This window comes from Protopterus annectens, chromosome 7.part0 (genome assembly GCF_019279795.1).
Source record: "Protopterus annectens isolate FY-2018-M chromosome 7.part0, PAN1.0, whole genome shotgun sequence".
Taxonomy (NCBI): Eukaryota; Metazoa; Chordata; order Ceratodontiformes; family Protopteridae; genus Protopterus; species Protopterus annectens.
The window spans coordinates 875,624,751-875,652,324 of record NC_056739.1 but is presented as its reverse complement, the minus strand read 5'-3'; the positions used below and the strand labels follow the sequence as shown (position 1 = coordinate 875,652,324).

Genomic DNA, 27,574 nt, shown 5'->3' with positions numbered 1-27,574 from the left:
GACTAGCCCAATTAAGATTAAACACGTTCAGACACACACATCCACACTAAAAGAAATGGCAGCATCAGAGTGACACAAACACACAATCGCCAGCCATACTTGCATGTATCACACACACACACACACACACACACACACACTAGCATACTTCATCGCTCAGTCGCACTTGCATTCGCAGTCATTCCGAATGCATACAAAAGGACAAGCAGCATTATTCATTGGCATCAACCACACAAAGGAGTCTACAATTAAAAAAAAAAAATGCAACATTCACACACAATAAGTCCAAGCATACACACACACACACACACACACACACACACACACACACACACACACACACACACACACACACACACACACAAGGATACAGCATCTGGAACACTCAAAAGTAATAATTTAACTGCATTTCTTCATTTTATAAAACAAACACTCGCCCGCACTTGCAAATTTAGCAATCGCTGTCTCACACACACACACACACACACACACACACACACACACACACACACACACACACACACACACACACACACACACTAAACATAAACCCATAAGCAGCATGCATCCAACACCCATGGACATTACAAAAGGTGATAAGGGCAGCAGCATTACATCGGAAAACAAAGTGGAACAAAGTAGTACACAGTGAATATGCCATAATTACGAAACTAGCAGCAGTAAAAAGTATACATCTCAATACTACAACAATCTAGTGAAGCCAGTGGATCACCGCGAAAATAACAGAACACAAACTCGCTACACTCCTAGCGAAAAACTTGTGGGCCCAAGAACATCGTAACTACTAATGCATTAACACTCGTTCTAATTAAAAAAAAAATATTTCTTGCCTCAACTAAAACTCATTTTAACAGCAAAAAGATAGAAGGCAGGCAAACGTTTGTAAAGTCCTTCAGTAGAATGTCCCTGGCAGGATTCACTTCTAAAGAAGGGGAGTTCCACACAGCAGATACTGCGTTTTATTAGGTTTATGGAGTGGGCTAGACAGGACAGCTCTGACATCACTATCTGGGAGGTTCACTGGCTACTTGTATAGAACATGCAAATACGGGAGTGATGTCGTCGGTTTGTGGGAGATTACTCTTTAGTAACTACTGCAGAAGTGTAGTAGTCCTGACATCAGCATTTCTGAGCCAGCTAGAGGGTTTTACAGGGTGGGATTAATTCAGTTTGAAACGGAAACGAGAATACTACGGAAAAAAAAGCTTGCGAGGAGAAAAACAGTGGAATAAATAATTTTTTACAGCAACTGTGTAAATTTATGTTTGCAGGATCAAATAAAATGGATGAAAAGAGACAGCAAGTTGAGGGATGTGATTTAATATCTCATTGTTCTCCTTTAATGTCTCCTCCTCTGGGATTCATATAAACACATTCTAGAATGGCAAACTTAAAATTGAAACATCCATTACTAGAATCTTAAGTGCCTATACAGTGCATTATTTTTGTCCTTTTTCGTAATACAATAATAATGCTCATAGATTCTATTCTTAAGAGCTCTGATAGTTTGCCCTACATAGACTGTGGAACAGTTGCAACATTTTGTCAAGTATATCACCCTCATGGTGTTGCAATTTCCTCTCCTAAAATGTACCCTACTTCTGTGGATGTTGTCTAATACCAGTATTATATCCTAATTTATTGCAAAGCATTGGTTGCAGCTGCCACATTTTTAGTTCCTTGCAAGTTATTTAAATTACCTATAACGTTTCCTTTGTATTCAGATCTGTGCTTTAAATTTCATCCTGTTTTATACGCAAAAGTGGGCTTCTCTCCTAAGATGTTGTACACTTCCATATCCCCCTTTAGCAATACCCAGTTTTGTTGAGCAATACGCTTTATGGCTTCAGCAGACTGATTGTATTCCAATATGAAGGCCCTCCCATAGTTGTCATTGTTTGTGCCTTCATGTGTGTAAACCATACCATCACCCAGTGGGGGTTTATATTTAATACCCCACTCACTAATAACGTATTCAGACACCTCCTTTATCATGTTAACAGGATATCCCTGTTCCCGAAACATTTTACCTGTATATTTATTTATTTATTATTTTACATTTGTTTACCGGGCTAGTCTAGCTGGATACATGTCCATTTTCAGTAGAGGCCCGGGGAGAAAAGCTCCAAGAAGAAGGTACAGATAACATAATAGATGCTAAGACAGTAAAAATTACTATAGGATCTCTGTTGAAACTGTTTTGTCCCACCCACTCTCCCTATTTTTGGTTTGTAGTTTAAATTTGGTGGCTTTTTCAGTTGCCCGCCCCACTGTAGATTTGATCTGGGACACTCCCCCAGTCCCATCTCTTTACCACAATCTACCTAATAAACTCTTTCTGCACTTGCTTTTAGTTTTTTTTTAATTTAATTGCATTTTTTAAACTGTATTTGGTCTAATATTGCTGTATACTCAAGTGTGCTAGCTTGCACTGCATGTGAATTGTTTTTTACTACTGTTTTTGCTACTTTTCTATAAAAAAATAAAAATAAAAGAAACTGTAAGCCTGTTTCCTACCTTTCCTGTAACTAGTGTTCCAGATACAGGTTTGCTGTATCCAGGACTGTATGTAAGCTTCTGAGCCCCTCAAGCCTTTGTGTTGGAGGGAAGCCTTCTAGCTTATCAGTGGGAGTGGTAAACACTAGGTATACCACCTGTCTACCACATAAGGAGTGGTTCTAGCCCAGAAATTGTAGTTATTGGCTATTTGGGCAATCTCTTCCATCTCACTCAACTTTCTGATTTGAAAGCCTGCATTTGCGCTTGTTTCTGTCCTGTAACTCGTCTAGTGCAGATACAGATTCTTAGTTTTAGCACTTACATTTGCTTGTTCATGCTCAGCACTTGTTCAGAACTTGTAAGCACTAAATAAGCTACTAATTACTATAGCACTCTTATCTTCCTCATTACCTAGAGGAAAACAGTTTTTGTACTTACTTTTCTGACTTGCTTAGAGAAAAACAGCTCTTGTACTCACTTTCCTCACTTATGTAGAGGAAAATAGTTTTTTATTCAGACATGTCCAAGGGTCAGCTCCCAGTGTTCTCTCCTGTCTATCTGATGAATCTGGTCATCTTGAGGCAATGTAGAAATTGCCTCATGTACACTGACAACCCTCTCCTCCTACCACCCAACACTACAACCTGTGAGAGATGCACTTATTTAGCCAAACTGGAGGTAAAGCTCTCTCGAACCAAGACTAAACTTGACAGTCATGAGGAGAAGGTAAACATTTGCACCAAACCACACTCATCACATAGTCACACTAAATCTACACACCAAAATCCACACACAGTAACACAAAACCATTCGCGGAGGTTCTCAGTAATGATCTGTCTAAGCAACAGAGACCTCCAAAGCAGAAATGCAAGCAACCTCCATCCCCCAACACAACCCAAATGACACATAGCCCACAGACTCAGTGTGCCACTCAACCACAGCCAATAAGGCAAAACAACGTACCCAACACACTAGTCATAGGTGTCTCTATAGTCAGGCACACTGATGTCCCATTAACCAGGCTAGACAAGGAGAATGTTACTGTCAGCTGCCTGTCTGGTGCCAGGATCCGCCACATAACCCACGCACTCAGGTTACTCCACACCAAGTACAAATATGACTCTGTCATTGTTCATGTTGGTGTGAATGACCTGAGACGTACCTCCCTGGACTACATGAAAGGAGATATGGAAGAGCTCTCCGATCTTGTAGCCCAGGCAGGTATGACCCTAGCCCTGAGTAGCATTCTGCCATCGCCCAGAATGATACCGCAGTGCAAGGACAAAATGATTGACTTCAACAATTGGTTAAGTTTCTGGTGTAATTCTAAGGGGATCTAGTATCTGTCTGCTTGGGATGACATGGTCGACAGACCGCGATGCTTTGCCACAGATGGCCTGCACCTGTCGCCCCTGGGATTCCAGATACTGGCTAAGGCTCTTGCTGCCCCTGTAGTGCCTTTTTTAGGCAGGGTTCAAATAAATTCACCACCATAACAGGAACAGGCAAACAAAAACTGAAAGTAATGCTACTCAATGCTAGAAGTCTAAATCTCAAAATGCACTCACTCGAGGCACTCCTTAAAATGGAGAACATCGATATCTGTGCAGTGACTGAGACCTGGTTCAGGGCTCCAGAGAGCACCCCTGCACTACCAGGCTACAACTCATACCACACTTTTCGGCCATGTAACCTGGACTGAAACACCAAAGGCAGAGGTGTGTCCATATTCATTAAGGATATCCACACCTCCAGGCTAGTTGCTCAGCATAATGCATCCAAGGTTATCCAAGTGCAACTAACTCTGGGCAAAGCTGCAATCCAAATTGTAGCTTGCTACAGATCCCCCACCAGACCCCTGGATTCCCACTCCTCTTTTCTTGATGTACTGGAAAATATTAGGGTTCAACCAAACACCCTAATAATGGGTGACTTCAACTACCCCACCATTAACTTGGAAAACTACTCGTGTACCAACTCCTTAGCCCAACGCTTTCTGGAATTCATAAACTCCAATGCCCTAGATCAATTTATCCACACACCCACCAGGGGCAACAATATCCTAGACCTAGTCATTACCAACATGAGTGACCGGTGTTCCACACCTGAAGTCAGTTCCTCGTTGGTCCGATCCGACCATATGCTTATCACCCTTGATATCCACATCCCACCCCCACCCCCCATTAAGGAAACCACAGTAAAAAATTTCTCCAAAGCCAACTTCATGCTTCTTAAGACAGAAGTGGTTAACTTCATGACACCCATGCAGATGGACAATACAGTTACAACTGCTGAATCCTACACAGATGCACTCTATAAGCACTTACATGAGTGCATGGATCGTGCTATCCTCCAAAAAAATGAAGCCAATCTGGTGGTCCCCTGCCATAAACAAACTGTACAATAGAAGGAAGAAATTGTTGCAAAAGAGAGTAAAATCCCATGAGTGGAGGAGCTCCCTGGTCAGCCTCAGTAAGAAGCTGAGATCCCTTATAAGATCCTCCAAAGCTAGCTACGAAAACAAAATTGCCACTAAATCCAAGGATAACCACAAAGCATTCTATAGCTATGTCAAGAATCTAGATGGCAACACCCAGATCTGCTCTAAGTTACAGCACAAAGGCATGAAAATTACAGAACCAACTGATATTGCCACCATCCTGGCAGATCGGTTCAGTGCTAACTTTACCCCCTTCTCACCCCCTAAAGGGCCCATATCTATACAGGAAGAATGCAGAGTCCCTATAATCACAACTACGCAGGTAAAAGCTGCACTCTCTAAAGCCAAAAACACAGCATCCATAGGACCGGACAACATCCCAGGCTGCGTTTTACACAAACTTCAGAACGAACTGGCTCCCCACTTAAGCACCATGTTCAATAATAGCCTTGCATCAGGCTTTGTGCCCACTGAATGGCGCACAGCAACAGTTATCCCACTCCACAAAGGGGGAGCCACCACTGATGCCGGGAACTATCGACCTATTAGCCTGACGAGCCTGGTCTGCAAGGCCATGGAACGTATCATCATGGAACTCATAAACAAAGACATTGGTAACCTCCAAACTCTGGATCCCACCCAGTTCGGGGTTTGTGAAAGGCAGATCATGCCTCCTGAACCTAATTGACTTCTTTGAGGCAGTCACCAAAGCTGTGGATGAGGGTAAGGTGGTTCACACAGCCTGTCTTGACCTCGCCAAGGCTTTCGCCACCATCATCCATTCTGGAATTATAGCTAAACTCACTAAACTAGGTATAAATCCCTACATCACAAGATGGGTTGCCAACTGGCTCACTGACAGAACCCACACTGTAAAAGTTGCGGACTCCAAATCTGACCTCAAGGCAGTGACAAGGGGAGTGCCACAAGGTTCCATCCTGGGACTTCTCTTGTGTGGTATCCACTTCTCTGAAGTACAGGCTAACACAGAAGGCCTCTGGCTGACTAAGTTCGCAGATGACTGCAAACTAGGAGCCATAGTCAAGTCCCCAAATGATGTGGACATCCTACAGAAGGGCCTCACAGAGACAGATGCCGGGTGTCAGAGCCATGGCCTCAAGCTCAATGCCAAAAAGTGCAGTGTCATCCCCTTTGGTAAAATCTCTGTACCCATGAAGTACCACATAGGCAGCAATCTACTTAACACCGAATGTGTGATGAGACCTTGGGACCCAGGTGAACAGTAGTCTCTCCTTTGATAGTCACATCGCCACAGTAGTCAGGAAGTCCTTCTACGTGGCACACCGCATCATAAAAGGGTTTTCATCCAGGAAAAAAGAGGTCATTGTTGCCCTCTACTCGTCATTCATTAGACCCATTGTAGAGTACAATGCCCCTTTTGGAATGTACCTCAGAAGACATCTGCAGCAGCTGGAAAGGCCACAGAAGTACCTCACAAAGAGGATTACTAGCCTCAAACAAATGCCCTACACTGACCACCTCAAAAAACTCCAGCTTTACTCCGTAGCATATCGCTTACTCAGAGGTGATCTCTGCCTAACATATAAAGCTATGTCAAACCCAGAGCTGTTGGACATGCTACACCTAAAGAAATCCCAATCCTTCCAAGCTACATGCTCTAGGGACCTAAACCTTGTCACTACAATAAACAGGACACGCTGGAAGGATAGATTCCTGTCCCAGAGACTTCCTATACTCTGGAACAAGCTACCCATCTATGTCAAAAGTTCTTCATTAGCACTCTTCAAGAAAAATCTTGATGAGTGGATGGGAAATAGGAAATACACCCTGGGGATCAATTTTGTGTCTCTACTGGACAGTGGCACAGGAAAATAACTTTCTTGGGTGGCGTAAGCTATAGTACCTTGATGGCTAGGCTTACATAGGCCCTTGGGCCTATAGCCTAGTACCTACCTATGAACCTATATCCTCATACTCTGAGGTCATTCATGCTGCCCTTATGCATTGACCTTTTAAGATCGTTTTCTTTTGTTTCCTGGATGGCTGCTGGAGTACTCCAAATAGGAGTCACTAAGCGTAGTTTTCCTATAAATTTTAGATTTAAATCCAGTTCCAGAATGTTCTACATAGGTGTCTAAATAAGCTATACCCTCTTCACTGTGGTGTATGTAAATTTTAAGTAAGTACTGGACTTGTTTAAATAGCTCAATACCATCACTAGTACCGTCCCACAGGACAAATATATTGTCCAAAAAATGAACGTAGCATCTAAAAAATAGTTTTGTCTTCCCAGTCCAGTAATACAAGATTGGCGATTATGGGGGTGCACGCTGCCCCCATAGCCACACCTTTTGTTTACTTATATAGTTCGCCTTCAAAAAAAAATAAAATAAAATTGTCTAATACCAAGGACATGAATTCCACTAGAAGTTGAATTTTCTCCCATTCCATACCACTATTTTTCCTTATACTATTGCAGAAGCTAAAGATTAACTGTGGTGTGAACAATTACCTTGAAACTTACAGGGATAAATACTTATTGGTCCTTCCTGAAAGTGTTTGACATAAAAAAAAATGTTTTATTTAATTATACTTCTTTATTGGTGCCTTTAATTATTTTATTTTCTATACTTTTAAGTAGGTTTGTTTTATTGTTCCTTTTTTCATTCCATTCAGTAAAAACAAAAATAAAAACTCCAGCAAAGCTAGAACTTCCACTGAGTGACCTCCCAAACCTCTTGTATCAGAGGCACATGGGATATATGCATACAAGTCTGAACATCATTTGCATATATCCCATGTGCCTCTGATACAAGAGGTTTGGGAGGTCACTCAGTGGAAGTTCTAGCTTTGCTGGAGTTTTCATTTTTGTTTTTACTGATTGTTTTTTCAGTGCCCTTCTTACTCATTGTTTGTTTTTTTTCCCATTCCATTGGAAACATTAGCTGACGTGCTAAAGACAGATTTTTTGTGGAGTAACATTTTTGCAGTTCAGGATTGTGTTTTGTCCTTTATTATTTTTCATTGGGGTTTCCTCCTGAATTTATCTTTTGATCAATGTCTTCACACTCTGAGCCTTTTCCTTTAGTATTCCTTCAATTTTCAGGAATTCAGAAAAAAGTAATCAAAGAACTATGGTGTGAGGTTCTTACAAAATAATGGTAATTTAAAAGCAAGTAGGATATGGACATTTCTAATCTAACACAAGGGCTGCTGAAGGATGTCCAAATCCAAAACGCCACCACTGTTTATTGTTACAGTCCAACATAAACCACCATTCATGTTAAAAGCAATGAGGAATGGTTAAGCACTTTTGTCTACTTCATTGTCCTTTGTAGACTTCTTCAGAACCAAATGAAAAGCAAATCAGTTAACTACCCTATGTATAACAGTTCAATTTATATAATTAATAAAAATACCAAATTTAATAGACATGCTCTTTAGATATTACATCCAAAATTCATAAATAATTATTCACAAGTACACATGATGCATAAAAAAGTATTTAAAAGCAACTCATTACATGCATGAGCTAGCACATTATTACATATGCTCCAGTGAATAAAAAAATAATACCTTTGTATCACCTATAAATCTAAAGCTTTGAGCTTCAAAATGCTTACTATAGAAACATTATCATTCAATCTAGGTAAATCCTGAGAAATTAAGCATATTTGCCATTGCATTAGATTCTAATATTGTTTGACATTGGCCACCCCTTGAATTCTGAAAAACTTTCTCCAGAATTGCAAATCTGAACATTTTCAATCCCTGACAATGTCTAGTATATTTATACAGGGCATTATTCAAATTCATTTTGCATATATCATGTACATGTTCATAAATCCTTCTATTGAAAGCCCTTTAGATCTTAACTATGTAATAGGGCCCACAGGGGTTACAAAAAGCAACTTAAACCGCGCCTTTGGCTGCTGAATTGCAGCCATTCACCACCGGCTGTTTTAAATTAGATGGACCTACTAGAAGTTCAAATGCTTCTAATACATATTGACATTGATTATAATCCCTTCACTTTCTCATCCCTTTCATAGGTTGATTGCAAAAAGACTGCTGATTTTCAGAACCGTTTTTCAAATCTCTGCCTTTTTTATGAATAATGTTTGGCTTCTCCCCCATTAATTGCTTTAGTGCTCTGGCTGAAATATCACCCAGTAATTCTGTGTAATCTTTCTAACCTCATTACTTAATAGGTGGTAACTAACTAACTATGAAGCTTTTAGAAAAGTCTGCACATACTTGTGGACCAGTAGGGATTTCTGACTGACCTTTTATTGGGCTAAATTTTGTAGCTCTCAGAGATAGGACTTCATCTTTTATATGTTCAAGAAATGTCCTACAATATCCTCTCTCCATGAACATGTTAGTTAAATGCCCACATTCTTATATCATTCTGCTGATACTGACAAATTGACCCTTAACCAGAGACTTATTTTGAGACATTGGATGTGAGCCATTAAATACAAATAAGAATTTGAAAATGTGGACTTAAATGCTCCTTGTTCTTTATATACAATCACATCTATAGAATTGGCAGATGCATCTGAAATGGTGTGAGTAAATGTTAACTATAGGGTGGTACCATTGATAAATGTTAAAAATTCATCCACTTTACTTCATATCTGTCCATATAATGAAAATATCATCCAAATATTAGGTGTAAAGGGAGAACTAATAAGTTTGATTTGATTCCATACTCACATAACTATATTTGCTTGGATGGGCACAGCCACAGTACCCACTGCTATGCCTTGAATTTGCTTGCAAAATTCACTTTCAAATGACAAAAAGTTGTTGTCTAAAACTAATTCCATAAAGCACATCAATATTGTGTACTCTTCAACTGTTACCATTGGACAGCATAATAATGCCTTTGAGAAACTGCCCAAACCATTAGACAAAGCGATGCAGCCAAATAAATCCTCAACATCTATACATACTAATACAGTACTATCCATGTTTACATCCTTAGGTAATTACCTTGGAAAATCCCATGAGTCTCTCAGTATATGTTTAAAACCGCTCATAAAGGCCTTAAGCATTCTTTCAGTATAAACTACTAAGGATAGGCTTTAGATCTTTTGGCAGAGACTAAGGGGCTTGTAGAAGGATTAGAAACATTCTTATGTACCTCTGGAATTCCAAAGATGGGATATGCATAATAATTCATAAGTAGTATGTGTAATCAATCCATCTAATAATAGTTCAAGGTACAATTAAATTTTACGATATACCAAACTGATTTAATTCAGACACAGCTGTACATTTCTATCTAGTAACAAATGCAACATTTTGTTAGAATAATCCATTAAATTCTTCATAACCACTCCCCTTTATCAGATCTCATAATCTTAATAGTTCTATCAGACGTTATAGAACCCAAAATCTCTTTCATCACTTTTTAAATTACTATTATAATGATGGGAAGTTTGACCAAGAGCAAAAAGGTTGCATATACATAAATTTTCAAAAGTGTTAATCAGTGGGACACTGGGGGGATAAAGGTACTTTTTTCTTAATGGCTTTAGTTTTTAGCTCACTGCCGCCGTTATTGTCACTAAAAAATACGGGTACATTTAATTTTCTGGCAAAAATCTAATTCCAACAAGGTGTCGGTCACATAAAATCTAGATGTAGGAATGTAAAAAAAAAAAAAAAAAAAAAAAAAAGACTTTCATACAGGTTGAAATCTGCACCATTAACCTCAGCCTGTGAAAATTTAAGTATTTTAAATCCATTCTTTGAAGTGACATAGGAATTACTGTCTATATTATATCTCCCAACAATTAACACCTCCTGACTCATCCCCCAGCCTCCACCACGACCTATTGATGTATTGTGTTTTTTCTTCTTCGTGGATTGACATCACGGATTAATTGATAACTGTTCTTTCCTGCTGATAGCATTACTGGCTAACAAGAATTCACAGAAAAGGAATGGACTAAATTGGATGTTATATTAAGGCCGCCATTAATTGCAAAATCATTTGTCGTGGTGAAATTACAGTTGCCATTGTTTAGGAGCAGGATAGGCAGTTTTTGTATACCATAAGCATTGGCATCCCTTTCAAACTTTTTGATTTTCCTAGCTTTTATACTGGCTATTTGGCAATCAACATAACTGAATGCCTTGTTATAAGAGTCAACATAATAATCAAAAAGCAAGTCAGATTTTAAGCTAGTGTCTAAATTGTCTAGCTGTTCTAAAGGAGCATCCATTTTCTTAGAATTTTCCGTCATAATGATTTTTAAAATGTCAAGGCCTTGCATGTTAAACATGCCAGTAAGTTCAAAATATAATGTTGACCCATGACCCATTGGGGAACTTTCACATTTGTAAACCTTGCGGAACAAATTCTTTGGACAGGCATAGATCAAGATTGCCTAACTGCAACTTGCAGTATTCCAGTAATATATTTTGAAAAGTTAATATTCGTTGTGGAAAGGATGTCCCTGTATTAACAGTCATTACTAAGTGGGGCTAAAGAAATAAAACAAGTGAGCCAATCATTTAAACTAACAGGAGTATTGGAGCCGTGATTGTCCACAGTAACCAGGTCATTTCTAATATTAAAGCAGCTAACATGAATTGGCTCACTAGAAACATCAGCCTCTCAGTGTGTCTCATTTGTAATGTATATTGTCCATCATTCAGTCTTAATGGTACATTAATAGCAGATACATGCATATGCTGATCTGATGAACCAGATCTGAAGTTTACTTTCAGCAAAGTCAAATGTTTGCTAATAGGCTGCACACATCCCTCACAGATTGTTTTGTGAAATATTGGGTTTGAAAATGACAAGAGTGTTGGAAGAATGATTTTCACCACATTGCTGTACATATTCCAGCTTTTGCAAAAGTGATTGGACTAGAGCAGTAAGGTCTCTGGTGGACTGAGAGAACTGTTCGAGTTTTTGATTGTTGTTGGCTTAGAACTGTCTCCAGAGTTGGTTGCCATAGTACTGCCAGTCAGCTCCTGAGAACTGGATAATGACCTCACCTTCAGGCAGACAAAAACTAAACAAAATACAAAAGGCAATGGCAGTATGACCCAACAAAATAAAACACAAAGCCTGATCAAGGATGTCCGAATCCGTAACAACGTTCACTGTTTGTTACAGTCCAACATAAACCAACATTCATGTTAAAAACAATAAGAAACAGTTAAGCACGTCCGTTTACTACATTGTCCTTTGTAGATTTCTTCAGAACCAAATGAAAAGCAAATTAACTGCTTTATATATAACCACACAATTAACATAATTAGTGAAACCTGCCAAATTAAAGAAACATACTCTTTAGATCTTACATGTTTTCCGTGGTGGTGCAGCGGTAGCATTGTTGCCTCACAGCAAGAGGTTCTCCCGTTCGATTCCCGGCTGGAGTGCGGGGGAGTGCCTTCTGCATGTCCTCCCCGCGGTTGGGTGGGCGTTCGAAAGACATGCATAAATGAGCGTGCCTTCGTTGAAGATTGGATGTCAAGCTTGGCACCTTGGCGTTCATGAAAAATTTACTGCCAATCATTAGCGGACCGGAGTTACGCTGTGGCAACCCCTAACCGGGAAAAGCCGAAAGACAACAACTCTTTAGATCTTGCATACAAAATTCAAAAATAATTCTTCACAAGTAAAAATGATGCATAAAAAAATTATATAAAAGCAACTCAATAAAAGCTGCATAAAATAGCAACATTATTAAATATGCTGCAGTGAATAAAAAAAATAATACCTTTGTATCACCTATAAATCTAAAGCTTTGAGTTTCAAAATGCTTACTATAGAAACATTATCATTCAATCCAGGTAAATCCTGAGAATTTAAGCATATTTGCCATTGCAATTCTTTAGATTCTAATATTATTTGCCATGGACCACTCCCTGGATTCTGGAAAACTTTATCCAAAATTGCAAATATGAACATGTTAAATCCCTGATAATTTTTATAAGTTTATACTAGGTATTGTTCAAATTCACTTTGTGTATATCATATACTTGTTCATAAATCCTTCTGTTTAGAGCCCTTTTGGTCTTACCTATATAATAGGCCCCACAGGGATCAAAACAGACAATATAATCTGCTAGACATAATACATGCACAAAAAAATAAAATAAAGATTTGAAGGCTATGCTGACTTATTCTCATCTCTGATTGATGTTCAGTGTAACTTGTGCTTTCCAAGAGAAAGCAAAACAGTTGGCAGGTAAGCTTCAACATTTTAGGTCTGTAAAGGCTAATGTGCACTTTAATTTGGATGCATTGAAAAAGCACTTATTACACACCTTTCCATTAACTTTAATGGAAATTGTGTTGTACTCGTATGCATAATGCTGTAACAGACTCATATAAATAAGCACACATTACTGTGAATGAGATCATTTTGGATCACACATCTATGTCGGAAGGCCTCAGTTTTATTTATCTACATGTTGTCTGCTTGGGAAGCTTCCAGTGGAGCATAATGTTGCACTTGCATATGCTGACAGGCCAGCACAAAAAGATTGCAGATCAGAAGGCAGGACAGGGCATGGACATTAACCTTGGCTTACTTGCATTAGGAGCAGCCTACTAAGAGACAGTTGTGGAGCAGACCCAGGGTACAGTGGACAGATTATATCTTTCAGCTGGCTTTGGAATTCCATAGGTTGATGTGGAGAATAGTGTTGCAGACAGGAGTCTGGCCTGGTCTGTTTATCTTGGTAAGACTGCAACCCTTACCAGTACTAGTAGTTTACAAAATGGAGAGATGGAATATTTCAGATAAAGTCAAGTCCATTCAGACAGTCCATTTGAGTATACATTTGAAATAGATTCTGTTCTGTCTTTGTAGATTAAATCACTCTGCAATGTGGTCTTTTATCGATCAGTTTTCATATGCAGTAACATTTGAGTTGTGCAAACTGTCATGTCTTGCTGATTTTTAAATTTGATGAGTAAGAAAGAACAAAGAAAAAAATGCAGATGAAAAAGTAAAACACCATAACCAAAAGCACAAAAACTGTTCTCCCAGCCACAAGAAACATACAAACCACAAGGAAGTACATTTAACTCTCTCATCTCATTTTATTAAAAGACTTCATCTTTAAATGTTATGAGTGTTTTCTTGGGAAACAGTGCATTACTTCATTAAGTGCTTTTATGTGGTGCCCGACCTTACTCATCCACTGTCTGCATCAGTGCCAGCTGATAGTGGACTGAGTTAAGCTACGTCTTGATTGGTGAGGTGAAGCTGGTTGGGATATCACTCTGAAACATGCCATGAAATTAACACCCACTTTACAGTAATTTGAACAGTTACATACCACTCTTTTTAAACATATCTTCACAGAGCAGAATATAAAGACATATTTGCCTTACATAATATGCAGAGTCATAGCTGCTCATACCCAGAAGTATTGTAGTTTATACAGCTGCAAGATTCAGCTGCACTATGTTCAGCAGTGTCTGGTATTGGTTACTTTTAACCATAGCCGACTATTGAAGATATTAGTCTCTGTTATCAAGAGTTTACTGGATCACAGTGTAAAGTGAAAGACTTGTGCATTAATAAGTTGTGTACTCGCTTGGTGAATATAACTGTTCTCTCAAAATTAGTAAATGTAACTAATATAATTCTCCGTATACATTTGCTTTCGGATGAAAATTGCTGAAGCTCTTGAGAATAGATGCATTTATTGCTGTTTTTGCTAACGTTTCTTGTTTTTCTTACATGTGGTTCTAGTGCTGTGCTTGTGGAATGAATGCACAATTGATATTTGCTGTACATGTTTTTAAAATTCTAAAAATAGACTTGCTGCCCTAAAAAGAGTAATGAAATAGTAGAATGTACTCCACTGAAAGGGTTGTCATAAGGCAGGTACTACTTTAACTGTGCAAGTAAAGCATTCAGACTGAAGGTGTCAGCAGCTTACTCTGTAACCTGAAGTGCTAGTACACTTTAGGGAGACACAAGAAGGTAGACTGTATAAGGATCAGAAGTGATACTGGCAGCTCTGTAGCAGTTAGGGATGAAGCCCTGATTTCAGTGCAGGGACCTGCCTTTAGGAGATGGCAGGGGAGGATGGGAGTGAGTGGCTGCACGACCTTCTTGCCTATCCTGTAGGGTGGTGGTTCTCACAATGTAGGTGATCCTAAGAAGGTGTGGTATCTGAATTCTGAGACTTGCTAGAGTCCTAGAGTAGTGAGACTGAATATTTGAAAATGTAGGTTTGCATCTATGTAGTCCAGAGTGTTTGCATGGTAGTCTCAAGAGTTAGTAAATAGGAGTTATGGAGGTGCCGTCCCCCACAGTGGAGGGTGCATGGGGGTTTGCCACTGCCCCCCCCCCCCGCCTTGCAAAAAAAAAAAAACAGCAGTTCTCAACATTGCTGTTCTCCTGTATTTTTTTTTTTTTTTCATAATTCAAGGACTCATATTTGAGTTAGAATTACAGTAGACAGCCAGTGAAAGCACTTGGTGTTGGCCCTATGGAGTACAAGCCTATTGAGCATTAAACTGCCTGTGTGCATGCACATAAGCTGAGAGAGAGAGTTTGCTTGCTAAATTCATTTACCTGTAAGCTTTTGTATACTACAGGGTGGAAAATGTTACATGTGCAGATGTAGAACGTAATTTGTAATTGACTAGAGCTATGTCTGCTGCTCTAAAGTACTTCATCTGTCATGGTAGCTACCTACATTATGTAGTACACCAGCATCATAGTACAGCAGTACACATTATTTGGGAACAAATTCAGATCTAACAGATTGTTCTGTAATGTTCGTCTGCCAGGCTGAGTATCTGTACTCTTCCTTGACATCTGTCTGCTTGTTTTTTTTTCCACTGGCCTCCATGGTTAACCTCACTAACTCCAACACCTTCTGTCCTGTTATTTTTGTAGATATTTGGTTTGCCATAAAGTGGACAATAAGGGCTCATTTTTAGGTTTGCTTACTAGAAAAGGTGTTTTTGACCTTTAGAATATGCCACTATCATATGTAAATGCTACACTGAGTAAGTTGGGAGTCTTTTTTAACTTTATGAATGTTCATTAATGCTATAAAGTTCCATTACTTCTGTTGCAACTGTGGTATATAGAGCTAGTGAATTGTATTTCCTCTTTTTTTGCTTAGTTGTTGTTTGTCTTTTCTGCTTTTCCCGGTTAGGGGTTGCCACAGCAGAACTCCGGTCCGCTAATGATTGGCCGTAGATTTTTATGGTGCCGAGTTGCCAGCCCAACCTTCAGCGAAGGCATGCCCATTCACGCATGTCTTTCGGAGGCCACTCTACCTCAGGGAGGACATGCACACTCCACACAGAAGGCACTCCAGTTGAGAATTGAACAGGAGAACCTCTTGCTGTGAGGCAACAACGCTACCGCTGTACCACCGCGGCTCCTCTTCTTTTGCTTAGACTAGAACAAATTGAACAAATTTGCTGGTGTAGGAGAAGTAGGCCTGACTATAGCCATCTGTGACCCTGGTTCAGCATTCAGGAACAACACTGGATGGTTTACCCAGAAGTGGTAGGATGTAGTATCAACTGGCCTAATGAGAATCTTGCAGGCTCCTGTCAGTGCAAGACTGAACTCAGTTGAAGGCCTAGGACTATGACAAGCTTGTAGTGTCTCTTGCATTTACAGTTTTTGTTTGCGGCTGCATGAGATTACATATATGCTGTTAATTAGAAGAACAAATACATACATGCACTCTGTGTCATTTCATCTAGGGGCCAGCTGTGGCATTGGGCTAATATTGGGAAATGCGTACTTCAGTTCATAGTTTCTTTGACACCCTTTCCACATTGTGATATTGAAGGCACCCCAGTTGGGAACAGGAGGAGAAGAGGTAAATGAACTGTGAAGCTCAATGAAAGGAGGCCAAGAAAGAAATAGGCTGAAGAAGGAGTAACGGATATGTTTCCTTTGAAGTTGGTGGTACATCTATAAGGAACAAATCTATGCATCAACACTAAGACTCATTTTTTCAGATGCGAGTCCACATGTCTGTAACTTAAAAGAACGAACGAAAAAGCTAAACAAACTTTTAAAACACAAAGTACGAGGAGGTCACGAATAGGTACTGCCAAACTTAAATTGCGAACTGTCACAAAAATCCAATCTTCTTTAACACAACTTTATTCGTGTTTTCGGAAACAAAACAGTCCTATACAGCCCTTACTTAAAAACGTTCAAAACTGTCATGTGGTACTAATTGATTAATACTTTGCATCACATGGCATCAACACTTATTAAGCTAACACATTCTCTTAACTTGCAATACCACACTAAACATTAATTAAAATTACTATATACTAAATGTGTTATACATTGTTGAATATTTTTAAAATGAGAATAATTATAGAAAAATATATAAAAAATGTATAAAAAATGTATAAAAAATGGAAAATAAGTTCATATTAAATATAAATATAAACAATGAAATCATTAAAACAGTGGCCTATAATAATCCATATTTAAAATTTAAAATTTAAACAGGAGTAGACGACTGATCAAGGTTTTTACCATAGAATTAGTTACTGATACTCATTTAGTGTTTACTTTATTACTTAAAAATGCCTAGAAAAACTATGACCTTAAAGGACACAAATAAACTCAAACAAGCTCTACTCTCCAAAGAGATATACTCTCCAAAGATGTTCCAAACACCCATCATCCAGCGCCCTAAATGTGGCCGCTGAATCCCCGAATAGAGAGGGTGGGATTATAGAACAAATCTAAACAACAATTAATGCTGTATTAATCAATATTGGGTTGTGATTAAATGAGTAAAAACAAACTATGTTTTCAATCAAAGATATTATTAAATAAATCGATATTGTAATATGATAATGAAAAAATGGGGTTAAATAGGACCTAAACTACATAAACGTGAGATTGAAGTAAGTGGGTTTATGTGGAGTATATAGATAATTCAAAAAATCATCATGTGGTGAAAACAGAATCCCTTTATCTGTTACATGCTAGCTTTTTTAATACGCAAATGATAGATACATGCTCATTTAGACCAGGGGGGAATGTGGCTCCAGTTCTTATCTGCCAACATAATTCTTGCATCTCCAAGTGTATTCTGAAGAAGGAAGCGCATAGACGTTTCCGAAAACACGAATAAAGTTGTGTTAAAGAAGATTGGATTTTTGTGACAGTTCGCAATTTAAGTTTGGCAGTACCTATTCGTGACCTCCTCGTACTTTGTGTTTTGTAACTTAAAAGAAGTTAAATCCATAGGGTTGTGAAAGTTCTCCTTCCTCATAAATGCAATTGTTTTGTGGTTCAGAGACGAGACTGAAATGAGTCTTTAGATAAATTGTTAGAACTTTGAATGTAAATTTGTGTTTTCACTGAAACATTCTTCTTTTCTGCTTGCTTTTTCAGTATTACATCAACAAGAGCAGCATTGTAGACTTCCCTCGTTTCCATCATAGGGGTCTTCTGTTAGACACATCCCGACATTACCTGCCATTGAAAGCCATTTTTGAAACTTTGGTAAGCTATGTTTTTATGGAAATCTTCATGGAATTCTAAAGCTTCTGATACTGATACTGCTCCATAACTGTCTGTGTTTACAGTATGAGATGGATAGATTTTTCTTAGTAGAGTAGGCCATATTGCAGGTGCAGAATATTTTTGCTAATGGTATTCCTACCTTGAGATGTGAGTAATGTAGAGTTGTGATTGCGGGTTTCGATTGCTCGATTAAATTTTGTTTTGATCAAACTGATGTGGTTATTCATAATTATAGAGGTATCCAAGTGATAGATATTGGAATAAAGTTACAGGTTCAGTAGTAGAGCTCTCTGAGCAGGAGAGGATATGTAAGTATAGTCTCTAGTCTCTTGGGGATGCTGAAGACTATTATCTATGTCTTGTTACAGTTAAATATCAGATTTTTTTGTTTTGTTTTATTATTTGTGATGTATATCTGATTGTAGTTGACTATGGATGGTGTCAGCTGTTTGGGATTATTTGAAGAGTACAATACCGCTAGTGTTTGAGGATGGTGGTGGCAAATAGGCATAGTAAGAGTACATATTCTTAGGGTACTTATGTGTATATGCAAAGGCATCACTTTGATTTGTATATTTTAAACACCTTTATTAAATTATTACTTAAGACATAAAGCAAACACATACATTAATAGAAAAGAAAACAAACTGTATTGACATTTTCTCTGTATATACATTATATATCACGTGTTTTCTTTATAACAGTCATCGGTCCAAAATTACATAAATTGCTCAATTCCTGCCTTCCTTTAAACCTGGGTCCTCCTCATAAACATTATTTTTTTATGTATTGCTCCTATAATTTGTGTAATTTGCTGCTCCTTTTTTTCTAAATATCCCTCTTCCTGTTCTTATAACTTTGTTACAGTACTCAGTATTCAAGTATAGTTGGTTTGGATTTTGATAACCATAAATCATAACCACACATCTTTCTCTTTTATTTCTACCCTATTTTTAAACTCCATGTTCTTTTTATCGCACTAATCACTTCTGAAGAAATTTCTTCTCTAATAACGCTCAAATAATTTCCACTACCTATTCCTTAAATTCCTCTCTCTTTAACAAGTAGGTGGGGAAGTGTCAGTGTCTCATTTTAACTTCCTTACCCTGCATTTTTCTTGGTTTTTATCAGTACATGATCTTAAGTAGCCATTGGATATGTGGTGAAGCCTTCAATTAAATGCACATATTTCTGTGAAATATAATTTCTACCCAGTCTTGTCCAGTTATTATAGCTTGGGGAATAATAATATGTAAATTCTGTTTTGAGTTCCTAATACTGAAATTGTCTTTTGTACCACATATTTTCATAAATTTCTTCAGAAGTCTAACCTCTCTTATTATATTTTCCCTTCTAGGTCCCCCTGATAGATCCTCACTATTGCAAATCAAGTTCCAATCCCCATCTAGAAGTAATATTCCCTGCTGAAAGCTGACTGTTTCTCCCAAAAATTTTTAAAGCTCCACAGGAGCAGGTTTTGGTGTAGTATAAATAATGGCAGCATAATCCTCCTCCCTTGCAGCTAGCCCCTTACTACCATAAATCTACCATTATTTTCTTTTTTCTGTCACTATTGGAGCCCCTCTAGGAATCGGCATTATTACTCCCCTTTTCACTCATCCCTGATATTCTGCTGAATAGCCATCCTGAAATCCTTTCCTTGTCAATTGCTCATTTTTTCCAAGTGCATATCCTGCAGAATTGCTCACCCAGACTCTGCCTCAACTTGTTGTGCGGTAAAGTTGGTTTGTTTTTGCTTTCTTGTGTTTTGCATTACTTATCATAGTCTTATATTTTATATATTGTGATTTGTTTCCTTTACACTGTGTTTTACTTGTATTCTGTTTTTAATTTTTATATTTAAGCTAGGAAAGAAACCACAGCTGTGTCTCTTGAGTCACACAGAAGTTAAGTTTTTCCCCACCATTTCACCCTGGCGCTATTGTGTTTAATCTCAACTGTCCTTCTAGTTGTCTGACCCTTTGGCTAATTTGACCACTTTCCTACTTCCCTCTCCCATTTCATTGTCTGTTGAGTAAGCCCAAAATTATAATTGTGTGAAATCACTACCCTTCAATTATTTAAATTTATTGGCCATCCCACTGTATTCCATATAGCCAGAATACAAAGTGCCCACCCCCTTCCAATCTATCTTGCTGTTTTAAAATTAGTGGCTCTCCACTTAGCCAAAGCTTAACTTACAGCCTCTTTCATATCTAACTGCTTAGTGAACACTGCAGCTCTTAGGATATTAATCCATTTTTCCATTTTACCTTTAAAATCTGCAGTATCTACTCCAAGACCACATTTTGCCTCTCAGTAGTCATCTTGGGATTATTGCTTCTGTTTTGCTCCTGGTGAGAAAAGGAGTGCAGAGACACTGTTTCTTGGAGACTGCTGATCACCAGAAAGCCTAATAACTGCTTTATTGGTTCCAGCTTGGAATTTGTGCTTATATTTTGCTGGTGGTGAAAGGAGGAGCAGAGTGCTTTGATTCCTGGCTGCATCTTGTTGGACAGAGATGCTGTAGCCTGCTTCTGATCTTGGGATTGGTGCTGATGTTTTGCTTCTGGTGAGTGAAGAAGCAAATGAGCATTGTATCGCAGCAGAGTGAAGCTGTGGTTAGGCCAGCACTTGTAGCAGCCAGGCAGTAGCCATTCATGTGACTCCCCTCTTTTCATCATTCTTGACAAGCTAATTCTTTCTTTTCACTAAGTGCGCTTGATTTGTTTCTAACTGAAGAGTATCAGCCTAAATACTACTTCCATAAATCATCAGGGTGCACTTGTTAGTTTCCCCTCAAGTGTTTGGCAGTGCCCTGTAGAGAGACAGACACAGTGACAATTTTTCCTGTAAAATCAGAATTGAAATTTCACCAATACCTAGTTGCACACAGGATAATTAGGTTGCAGTGACAAGCACTAAACCAATGTTGCAAAGCGGATACTCCTGACATTGCTTTATATTCTCACCCCAGCACTCTAATCAATAAAAAAAAGGGTCTGTTTCCATGGATATGAATTTTCCCACTTTGTCCGTTACCAGCTTGGTGGATATGGGCATCCTGAGGCAATGTAGAAATTGCCTCATGTTTACTGACAACCAGTTAATTCTCAAGCAAACTGATATGGTATGTGAGAGAGATATTTACATGATGTCACTGTAGGCAAAGCTCTTACATAAAAGTACTCCTAATGTCATTAAGGTTGTCAGTAGTACACACACTGCACCCACCACACACAATTCAGAGCAGACACATAGACCTACATATGCTGAAGCACTTAAATGTAAACCCCAAAAACCTCTTAGAAGTACACATAACAAATACCCTCAGCAGCCCCAGATGCAACAGCACCCACATCAACACATACATCGACATCCCATGGAGCCTGTACTTCTTAGCCCATAAGGCAAGCCACTACACAATCCAACATTCTTGTCATTCAAGACTCCATTGTGAAACACGCTGATGTCCCTCTCACCAGGCTGAGTAAGGAGGAAGTCACAATCAGTTGCTTCTCAGGGACTAGGATCCACCACATTATGCACACAATCAAGTATCAGTATGACTCATAGTCCATGTGGGTGTAAATGGCTAGAGATCTACCTCCCTAGACTATATGAAGAGAGACATCATGGAGCTCTTGGAATATGTGTCCCAGGCTAGTATGAGATTAGCATTGAGCAACATTTTACCTTCTCCACGGATGATGCCACAATATGAATAGAAGATGACTGACTTTAATAATTAGGTTAGTTTCTAGTGTCATTCTAAGGAGGTGCTGTAATTGTCAGCATGGAAGGAGATGGTTAACAGACTATTCTGCTTTGCCAGGGATGGTCTAGACCTCTGTCTTGTAGGCTTTCAGATAAAAGCTAAAATATTGTCTTCCCCAATAGTGCCATTTTTAGGCAATGGTAAACTGTAAGTACTTCCAACATAGCAAATTCAAATCAAGAAAATCTAAAGGTATTAGTGCTCAATGCCAGGAGAATAAACAAAAAAAAACCTCCACTTTCTAAAAGCCCTCATTACCGTAGAAAATGCTGATGGTCTGTGCTGTCACTGAAACATGGTTTAAAGCCGTGGAGAGCACACCAACAGCGCACGGTTATAATGCCTTCCACACATTTATTCCAGCTACTACACAGACAGGGAATAAAGATGGAGGTGTCTCAATTTACATCAAAAATAAATATACCTCAAGGATGGTTAAACAGGACAATGCACTTAAGCTTCTCCATGTTCAAATCACCACAGGCAAAATCCAATAACATTTCTTTGCAAGCTGCAGGTCCCTCTCTATGATCTAGGAAACCCATACTATGTTTATTTTTATTGTTATTTATTTATTTTACATTTGTTGACTGGGATAGTCCGACTGGATGCATGTCCATTTTCAGCAGAGGCCCGGGGAGAAAAGCTCCAAGGGTAAGCAGATAAAGCATTACATAATACCAGCATTACATATTACAAACAGACTATTTACAGAGATTACATAAGTAAACAAGTTAAACAAGTTCCACAGGTTAGAGTTAATCCTGAGCGCAAGTCAGGATTAAATTAAATTACACAGTAAACTGGTTAACAGATTTTTTACACATTCCAGAGAGGGTTAACCAGGCTTGATACATTGACATAGCCAGTTAAGTGACAAGTGTTGTTTGAGTCTAGTTTTAAATTGACCTAAGGTGGAAAGTAAGGTAATATCAGCTGGAAGAGAGTTCCAGGATCTACTTACAGCCGTGGAGAGCACACCAACAGTGCACGGTTATAATGCCTTCCACGCATTTATTCCAGCTACTACACAGACAGGGAATAAAGTTATTGGAAACACACACCATCCAACCCAATACCATATTCATGGGTGACTTTAATTACCCCACTATTAATTTGAATCCTCTAAGACACCAAATGTATAGGCACAAAGATTCCTGGATTTTGTAAACACAAACTCCCTGGACCAGATAGCAACCTTACTGGAAATGGTTCCCATTAATATGGGAAGAGTGCTGCTGACTCCCTAGTATAATGTCTTCTCTGGTAAGTTCAAACCAGAAGATGTTCTCCTTTTGAAGTAAAAATAAAACCTGGAACCCCAGCTAGCCCTGGAATATTCAGGGACTATTCTAAGGCCATCTTCCCACTGTTAAGTGATAACCTGGCAAAATTTCAAGCCCGCATAAACCTTGAGAGCACTGTTGCCTATGCAGAACTGTTCACAGAAACTCTATACAGGCATGGTGATAGCTGTATAGAGGCAGCTATATTCACCAGGAAGAAGTACATAACTAACTTAAAAAAACAAGTTACCCTGATGGGGTATGAGAAAATCATTGTATGTTGTGCAACTTATAAACAAAGGTATGGCTTCTAGCTCCAAGGAAGTGATTGTTCCATTGTATTTTGCATTCATCAGATATTTCATTGTGTATAGTGCCCCTTTTTGTAGATAAAACCAAATCCAACAACAAACGGGTAAAAAATAGTAAAGGCAAGGAAGCAAGTTAGAAGACACACACACGGGCTTTAATATCAGTAGATAGTAAGCGCTTTCGGTCAAGCCACTTGCTCAACCTTCATCAGACCTGTCTGATGAAGGTTGAGCAAGTGGCTTGACCGAATGCGCTTACTATCTACTGATATTAAAGCCCGTGTGTGTGTCTTCTAACTTGCTTTCTTGCCTTTACTATTTTTTACCCCTTTTTGTAGATACCTAACCAGGCATATCCAACAATGCAATGTCCACAGAGGTTCCTTACTAAAAAATACAGGGCATAAGTAATGTGTCCTGTGCAGACCACCTCAAGGCCCTATCCCTGTATTTTGTCTTTTGCAGGTAGTTGAGGGGAAATCTATGCCTGGTATACAATGCATTGTCAGACCCCACTCTGATGCAACTCCTGTATATCTGCAAAACAAACAGCACCAGAATTACTTGCTGTAAAGACCTCTACCTTGCCTGTGATATAAATAGGACCTGCTGGAGAGAAAAGTATGTACCCCATAGTCTAATCCATCTCTGGAACCGGCACTCCCCATCCATGTAAAGTAGAGTTCTTCCCTAACCCCGTTCAAGTATAACTTGGACAGTTGGATGGGGAACAGGAAATTCATCCCTGATTTGCCACCTATGTCTCTAATGGACGCACACAGCCAGTAAATGGTTCATCTCTCAGGCACCTGCTTGTAAATGTTTCATCTCCCAAGTCACTGCTTACACTTATCAAGGGTATCAGAACTTGTCAGAGATTTGGGATTCATGAATCTGCTTAAAAAGGACCTTGTGGTTGTTGGGTTTTTAAACACCTATGAATGCATGACTATAATTCAGTACTCCTTTCCTTTTCATTTACACCTGTATGACTGTTTATATTCCAAGATAATGTGGATAGTGCAGTCATTTTGATAAAAGGCTATCATTACCACCTTTGTAAATGACTTTTTTTTTTAATGTGCATTTCCAACTTTATCTTGCACACACTGTTTGGCAGGATAATCTTCTATACAGTTGTTTCTTATCTTCATTTGAACCTGTGTCACATTTTCAAGACTTTTTAAAGACAAAAACATAATATAAAATGCATTTTCAGAGCACCCTCATCCCCTATTAATTCAGAACAAGCACACACAATTATGCATATCTTCATAAAATGAGGATTAACCTTACAGATAGGAACAATTGCCCTAAATCAAACAGCTACACCCACATACATTACCTAACCTAAAATTAAGATTCCCCACGCTAAAGCACATGTTACAGCCTAAGCTCCCACTTACACTAAGTGTCTATTCTTTTCTGATCTCCATTCCCTTCCCAGATGTAAAAAACAGCTTGTTTGCTTTCAGAAAACATTAACTTTTAGTTCTAAGAAAAAGTGCACTGGCTATATTTAAATATAGCTAAATTGTGCACTGTTCTTTTATGTACAGTAAAATATTAAGGCTGGTATTTGTTTTTCATTTCCCATAATTTCATATTTTATTTTTCACTGAATTATTTGCTATTGTACCTTTAAATTTTGCCTTTTCTTTCAGCCACCTTGATTTGTCTCAACTGTAAAAGATCTACTGAAGAGAGTTATGAACCAAGAAATTGTGGAAGCTCCAGAGATTAAGTAATGAAGGTAGTTTAGATGAAGAGAGTTGACTATTGGAAGCAGTGGACAAGGCAAAAAAAAATAAGATCCAGTAAAAAGGTCTTGCTCATTTTAAGTAAATGTAAAGTTAGTGATATATATGAAATAGCAGTTGGGTGCTTCTGCCGCAGATGAATCCAGATTGATGGCTTGTGAGCAGGCTTGACTTGTAAAAGTATTCAGTTGCTTGATTATGCTTTTCTTACAGTAATTTGCATAGATGTGGGAGCAGAGAGGTAGGTCAATAGTCACATGTGCTTGCTGGGAGGTTTGTTTGAGATTATAGTGGCTGTTTTCCTTTAAGTGTTGTACTGTTGTGATGGAGATAGCTGATATATTTCTTTTGCACCTGCACTATCGTGTTCAGTAATGGATTTTTTTTCCAAGTAAAATGTTGGAAGATGGAGTTAAATTAGTTGATTTGTAGTACAGTGGAGTTTATTACTTAGGGTTTGAGAACTGTTTAGTGTATCTGAGAAAAGTTGTGTTGTAGTTTATTTTGGAGCAATCAGTTAATATTTCTGTGAAAAGTAATTTTGGATTGGAAGGTGTCTTGCTCTGCGTGACTCTCTAGTATTCAACATTAAATTTACTTGTAGCTTTTCTTTGCATTGTTCCTAACCGGAATGCACTGTTGGTAGTCCTGGGATGTGGGGGGGGGGGAGTAGTTTACCATGCAGACTGGGTCAAGTCATGTTTTTTGAGTATGCCACAGAGGCCTTTAGTGAACTACATCTCTTGACTTTTTTCCGTACTTGACAAGTGGTTAGGAATTTTTAGTTTGAAATGTATAGTTTGGAAGAAAGGCGAAGGCATTCTGTGGATCATTTTCTAGATAGAAATATGCCCAGTCAGTGTAACTTAGTTCATTGCTAAGTGCTGCAAACTGTAATGCATTTGAGTTTCTTACTTCAATGATGTGCATTAATAATGTCATTTTAAATTCCTTCGTGATCTTTGGTGTTAGGATTGTGTAGTTCTTCTGAAACTTAACACTCCTTTCTTAGAGCTGTGGCATGATTTACACTTAAGTGGAGAGGAGTTGATTGACTTTCATGGGTCATTGCAAGATACCATTTTGGTAAGATTCTTGCCATAGTGCATCTGCCTGAGCTGTGTTGCTTTCCTTGACCACCCCATGTTTTGTGCCCAGGCTGCTGCAGGAGGAACTGAGAATGAAATGTTACTTCACTGGTGCCATATAATATGCTCTTTTCAGGAAAGATTTCATGTAGGATTACACAGAAGAGCAATATTTTTATTCTTAGCTTTGCAGAGAATACCATTGTACTGATATTTGTACTAAAGTAGAATGAAAATTACAGAAAATGTAGGAAACTGTATTACATTAACCCTCACAAGAAGGAATGTTTGTGACCTTTGAATCTCAGTTTATAACCAAATAAAAAGCCCAGAGTCTCTGAAAAAGCCAGACTTTGATTCTGGCAAAAGCACTCCGTTATTTGGTACAAATAAAAGTTTAGCGTATCACCTTGGTGGTCCGGACTTTTTATTATTTTTTTATTTGGTTGTATAGTTCCTTGTGGACTGTTGAGTATTTTATCAATTTATAACCAGTCACAGTTTCTCTGGTTACAGATCTCTTTCTTTTAAAAGAGTGCTGTTTAGTAATACTTTGTTTATATTTCAGGATGCTATGGCATATAATAAGTTCAATGTGTTTCACTGGCACATTGTGGATGATCCATCCTTTCCATATGAGAGTTACACCTTCCCTGATCTTAGCAGAAAGGTAAATGTTATTTGACTTTGATACTTTTCTATACTGTAACATGAGTATGTTATTATTGTATTTTATGTGGTTGGTTCGTCATGTGAGCTTTTTTATATTTCTGTATTATACAGAACTTCATTTAAGTTCCACAGAATTAAGAATATGCTTTAAGAATATACCTACATTCAAAACAGGCATACATCCATTCTGGTTTGTTCAAAGTGACCTTAACATAGG

At 38.4% G+C, this 27,574-nt stretch overlaps 1 protein-coding gene across 1 annotated transcript in view; it reads left to right on the top strand.

Annotated features, from left to right (window-relative positions):
* LOC122806757 (beta-hexosaminidase subunit alpha-like) overlaps positions 1–27,574 on the top strand; it is a 906,429-nt gene that overhangs the window by 343,253 nt on the left and 535,602 nt on the right. The window contains exons 5-6 of the mRNA XM_044077450.1: positions 18,331–18,441; positions 27,254–27,355. Coding sequence (XP_043933385.1) covers positions 18,331–18,441; positions 27,254–27,355 — 213 coding nt within the window. The remainder of the gene's footprint in view (positions 1–18,330; positions 18,442–27,253; positions 27,356–27,574) is intronic.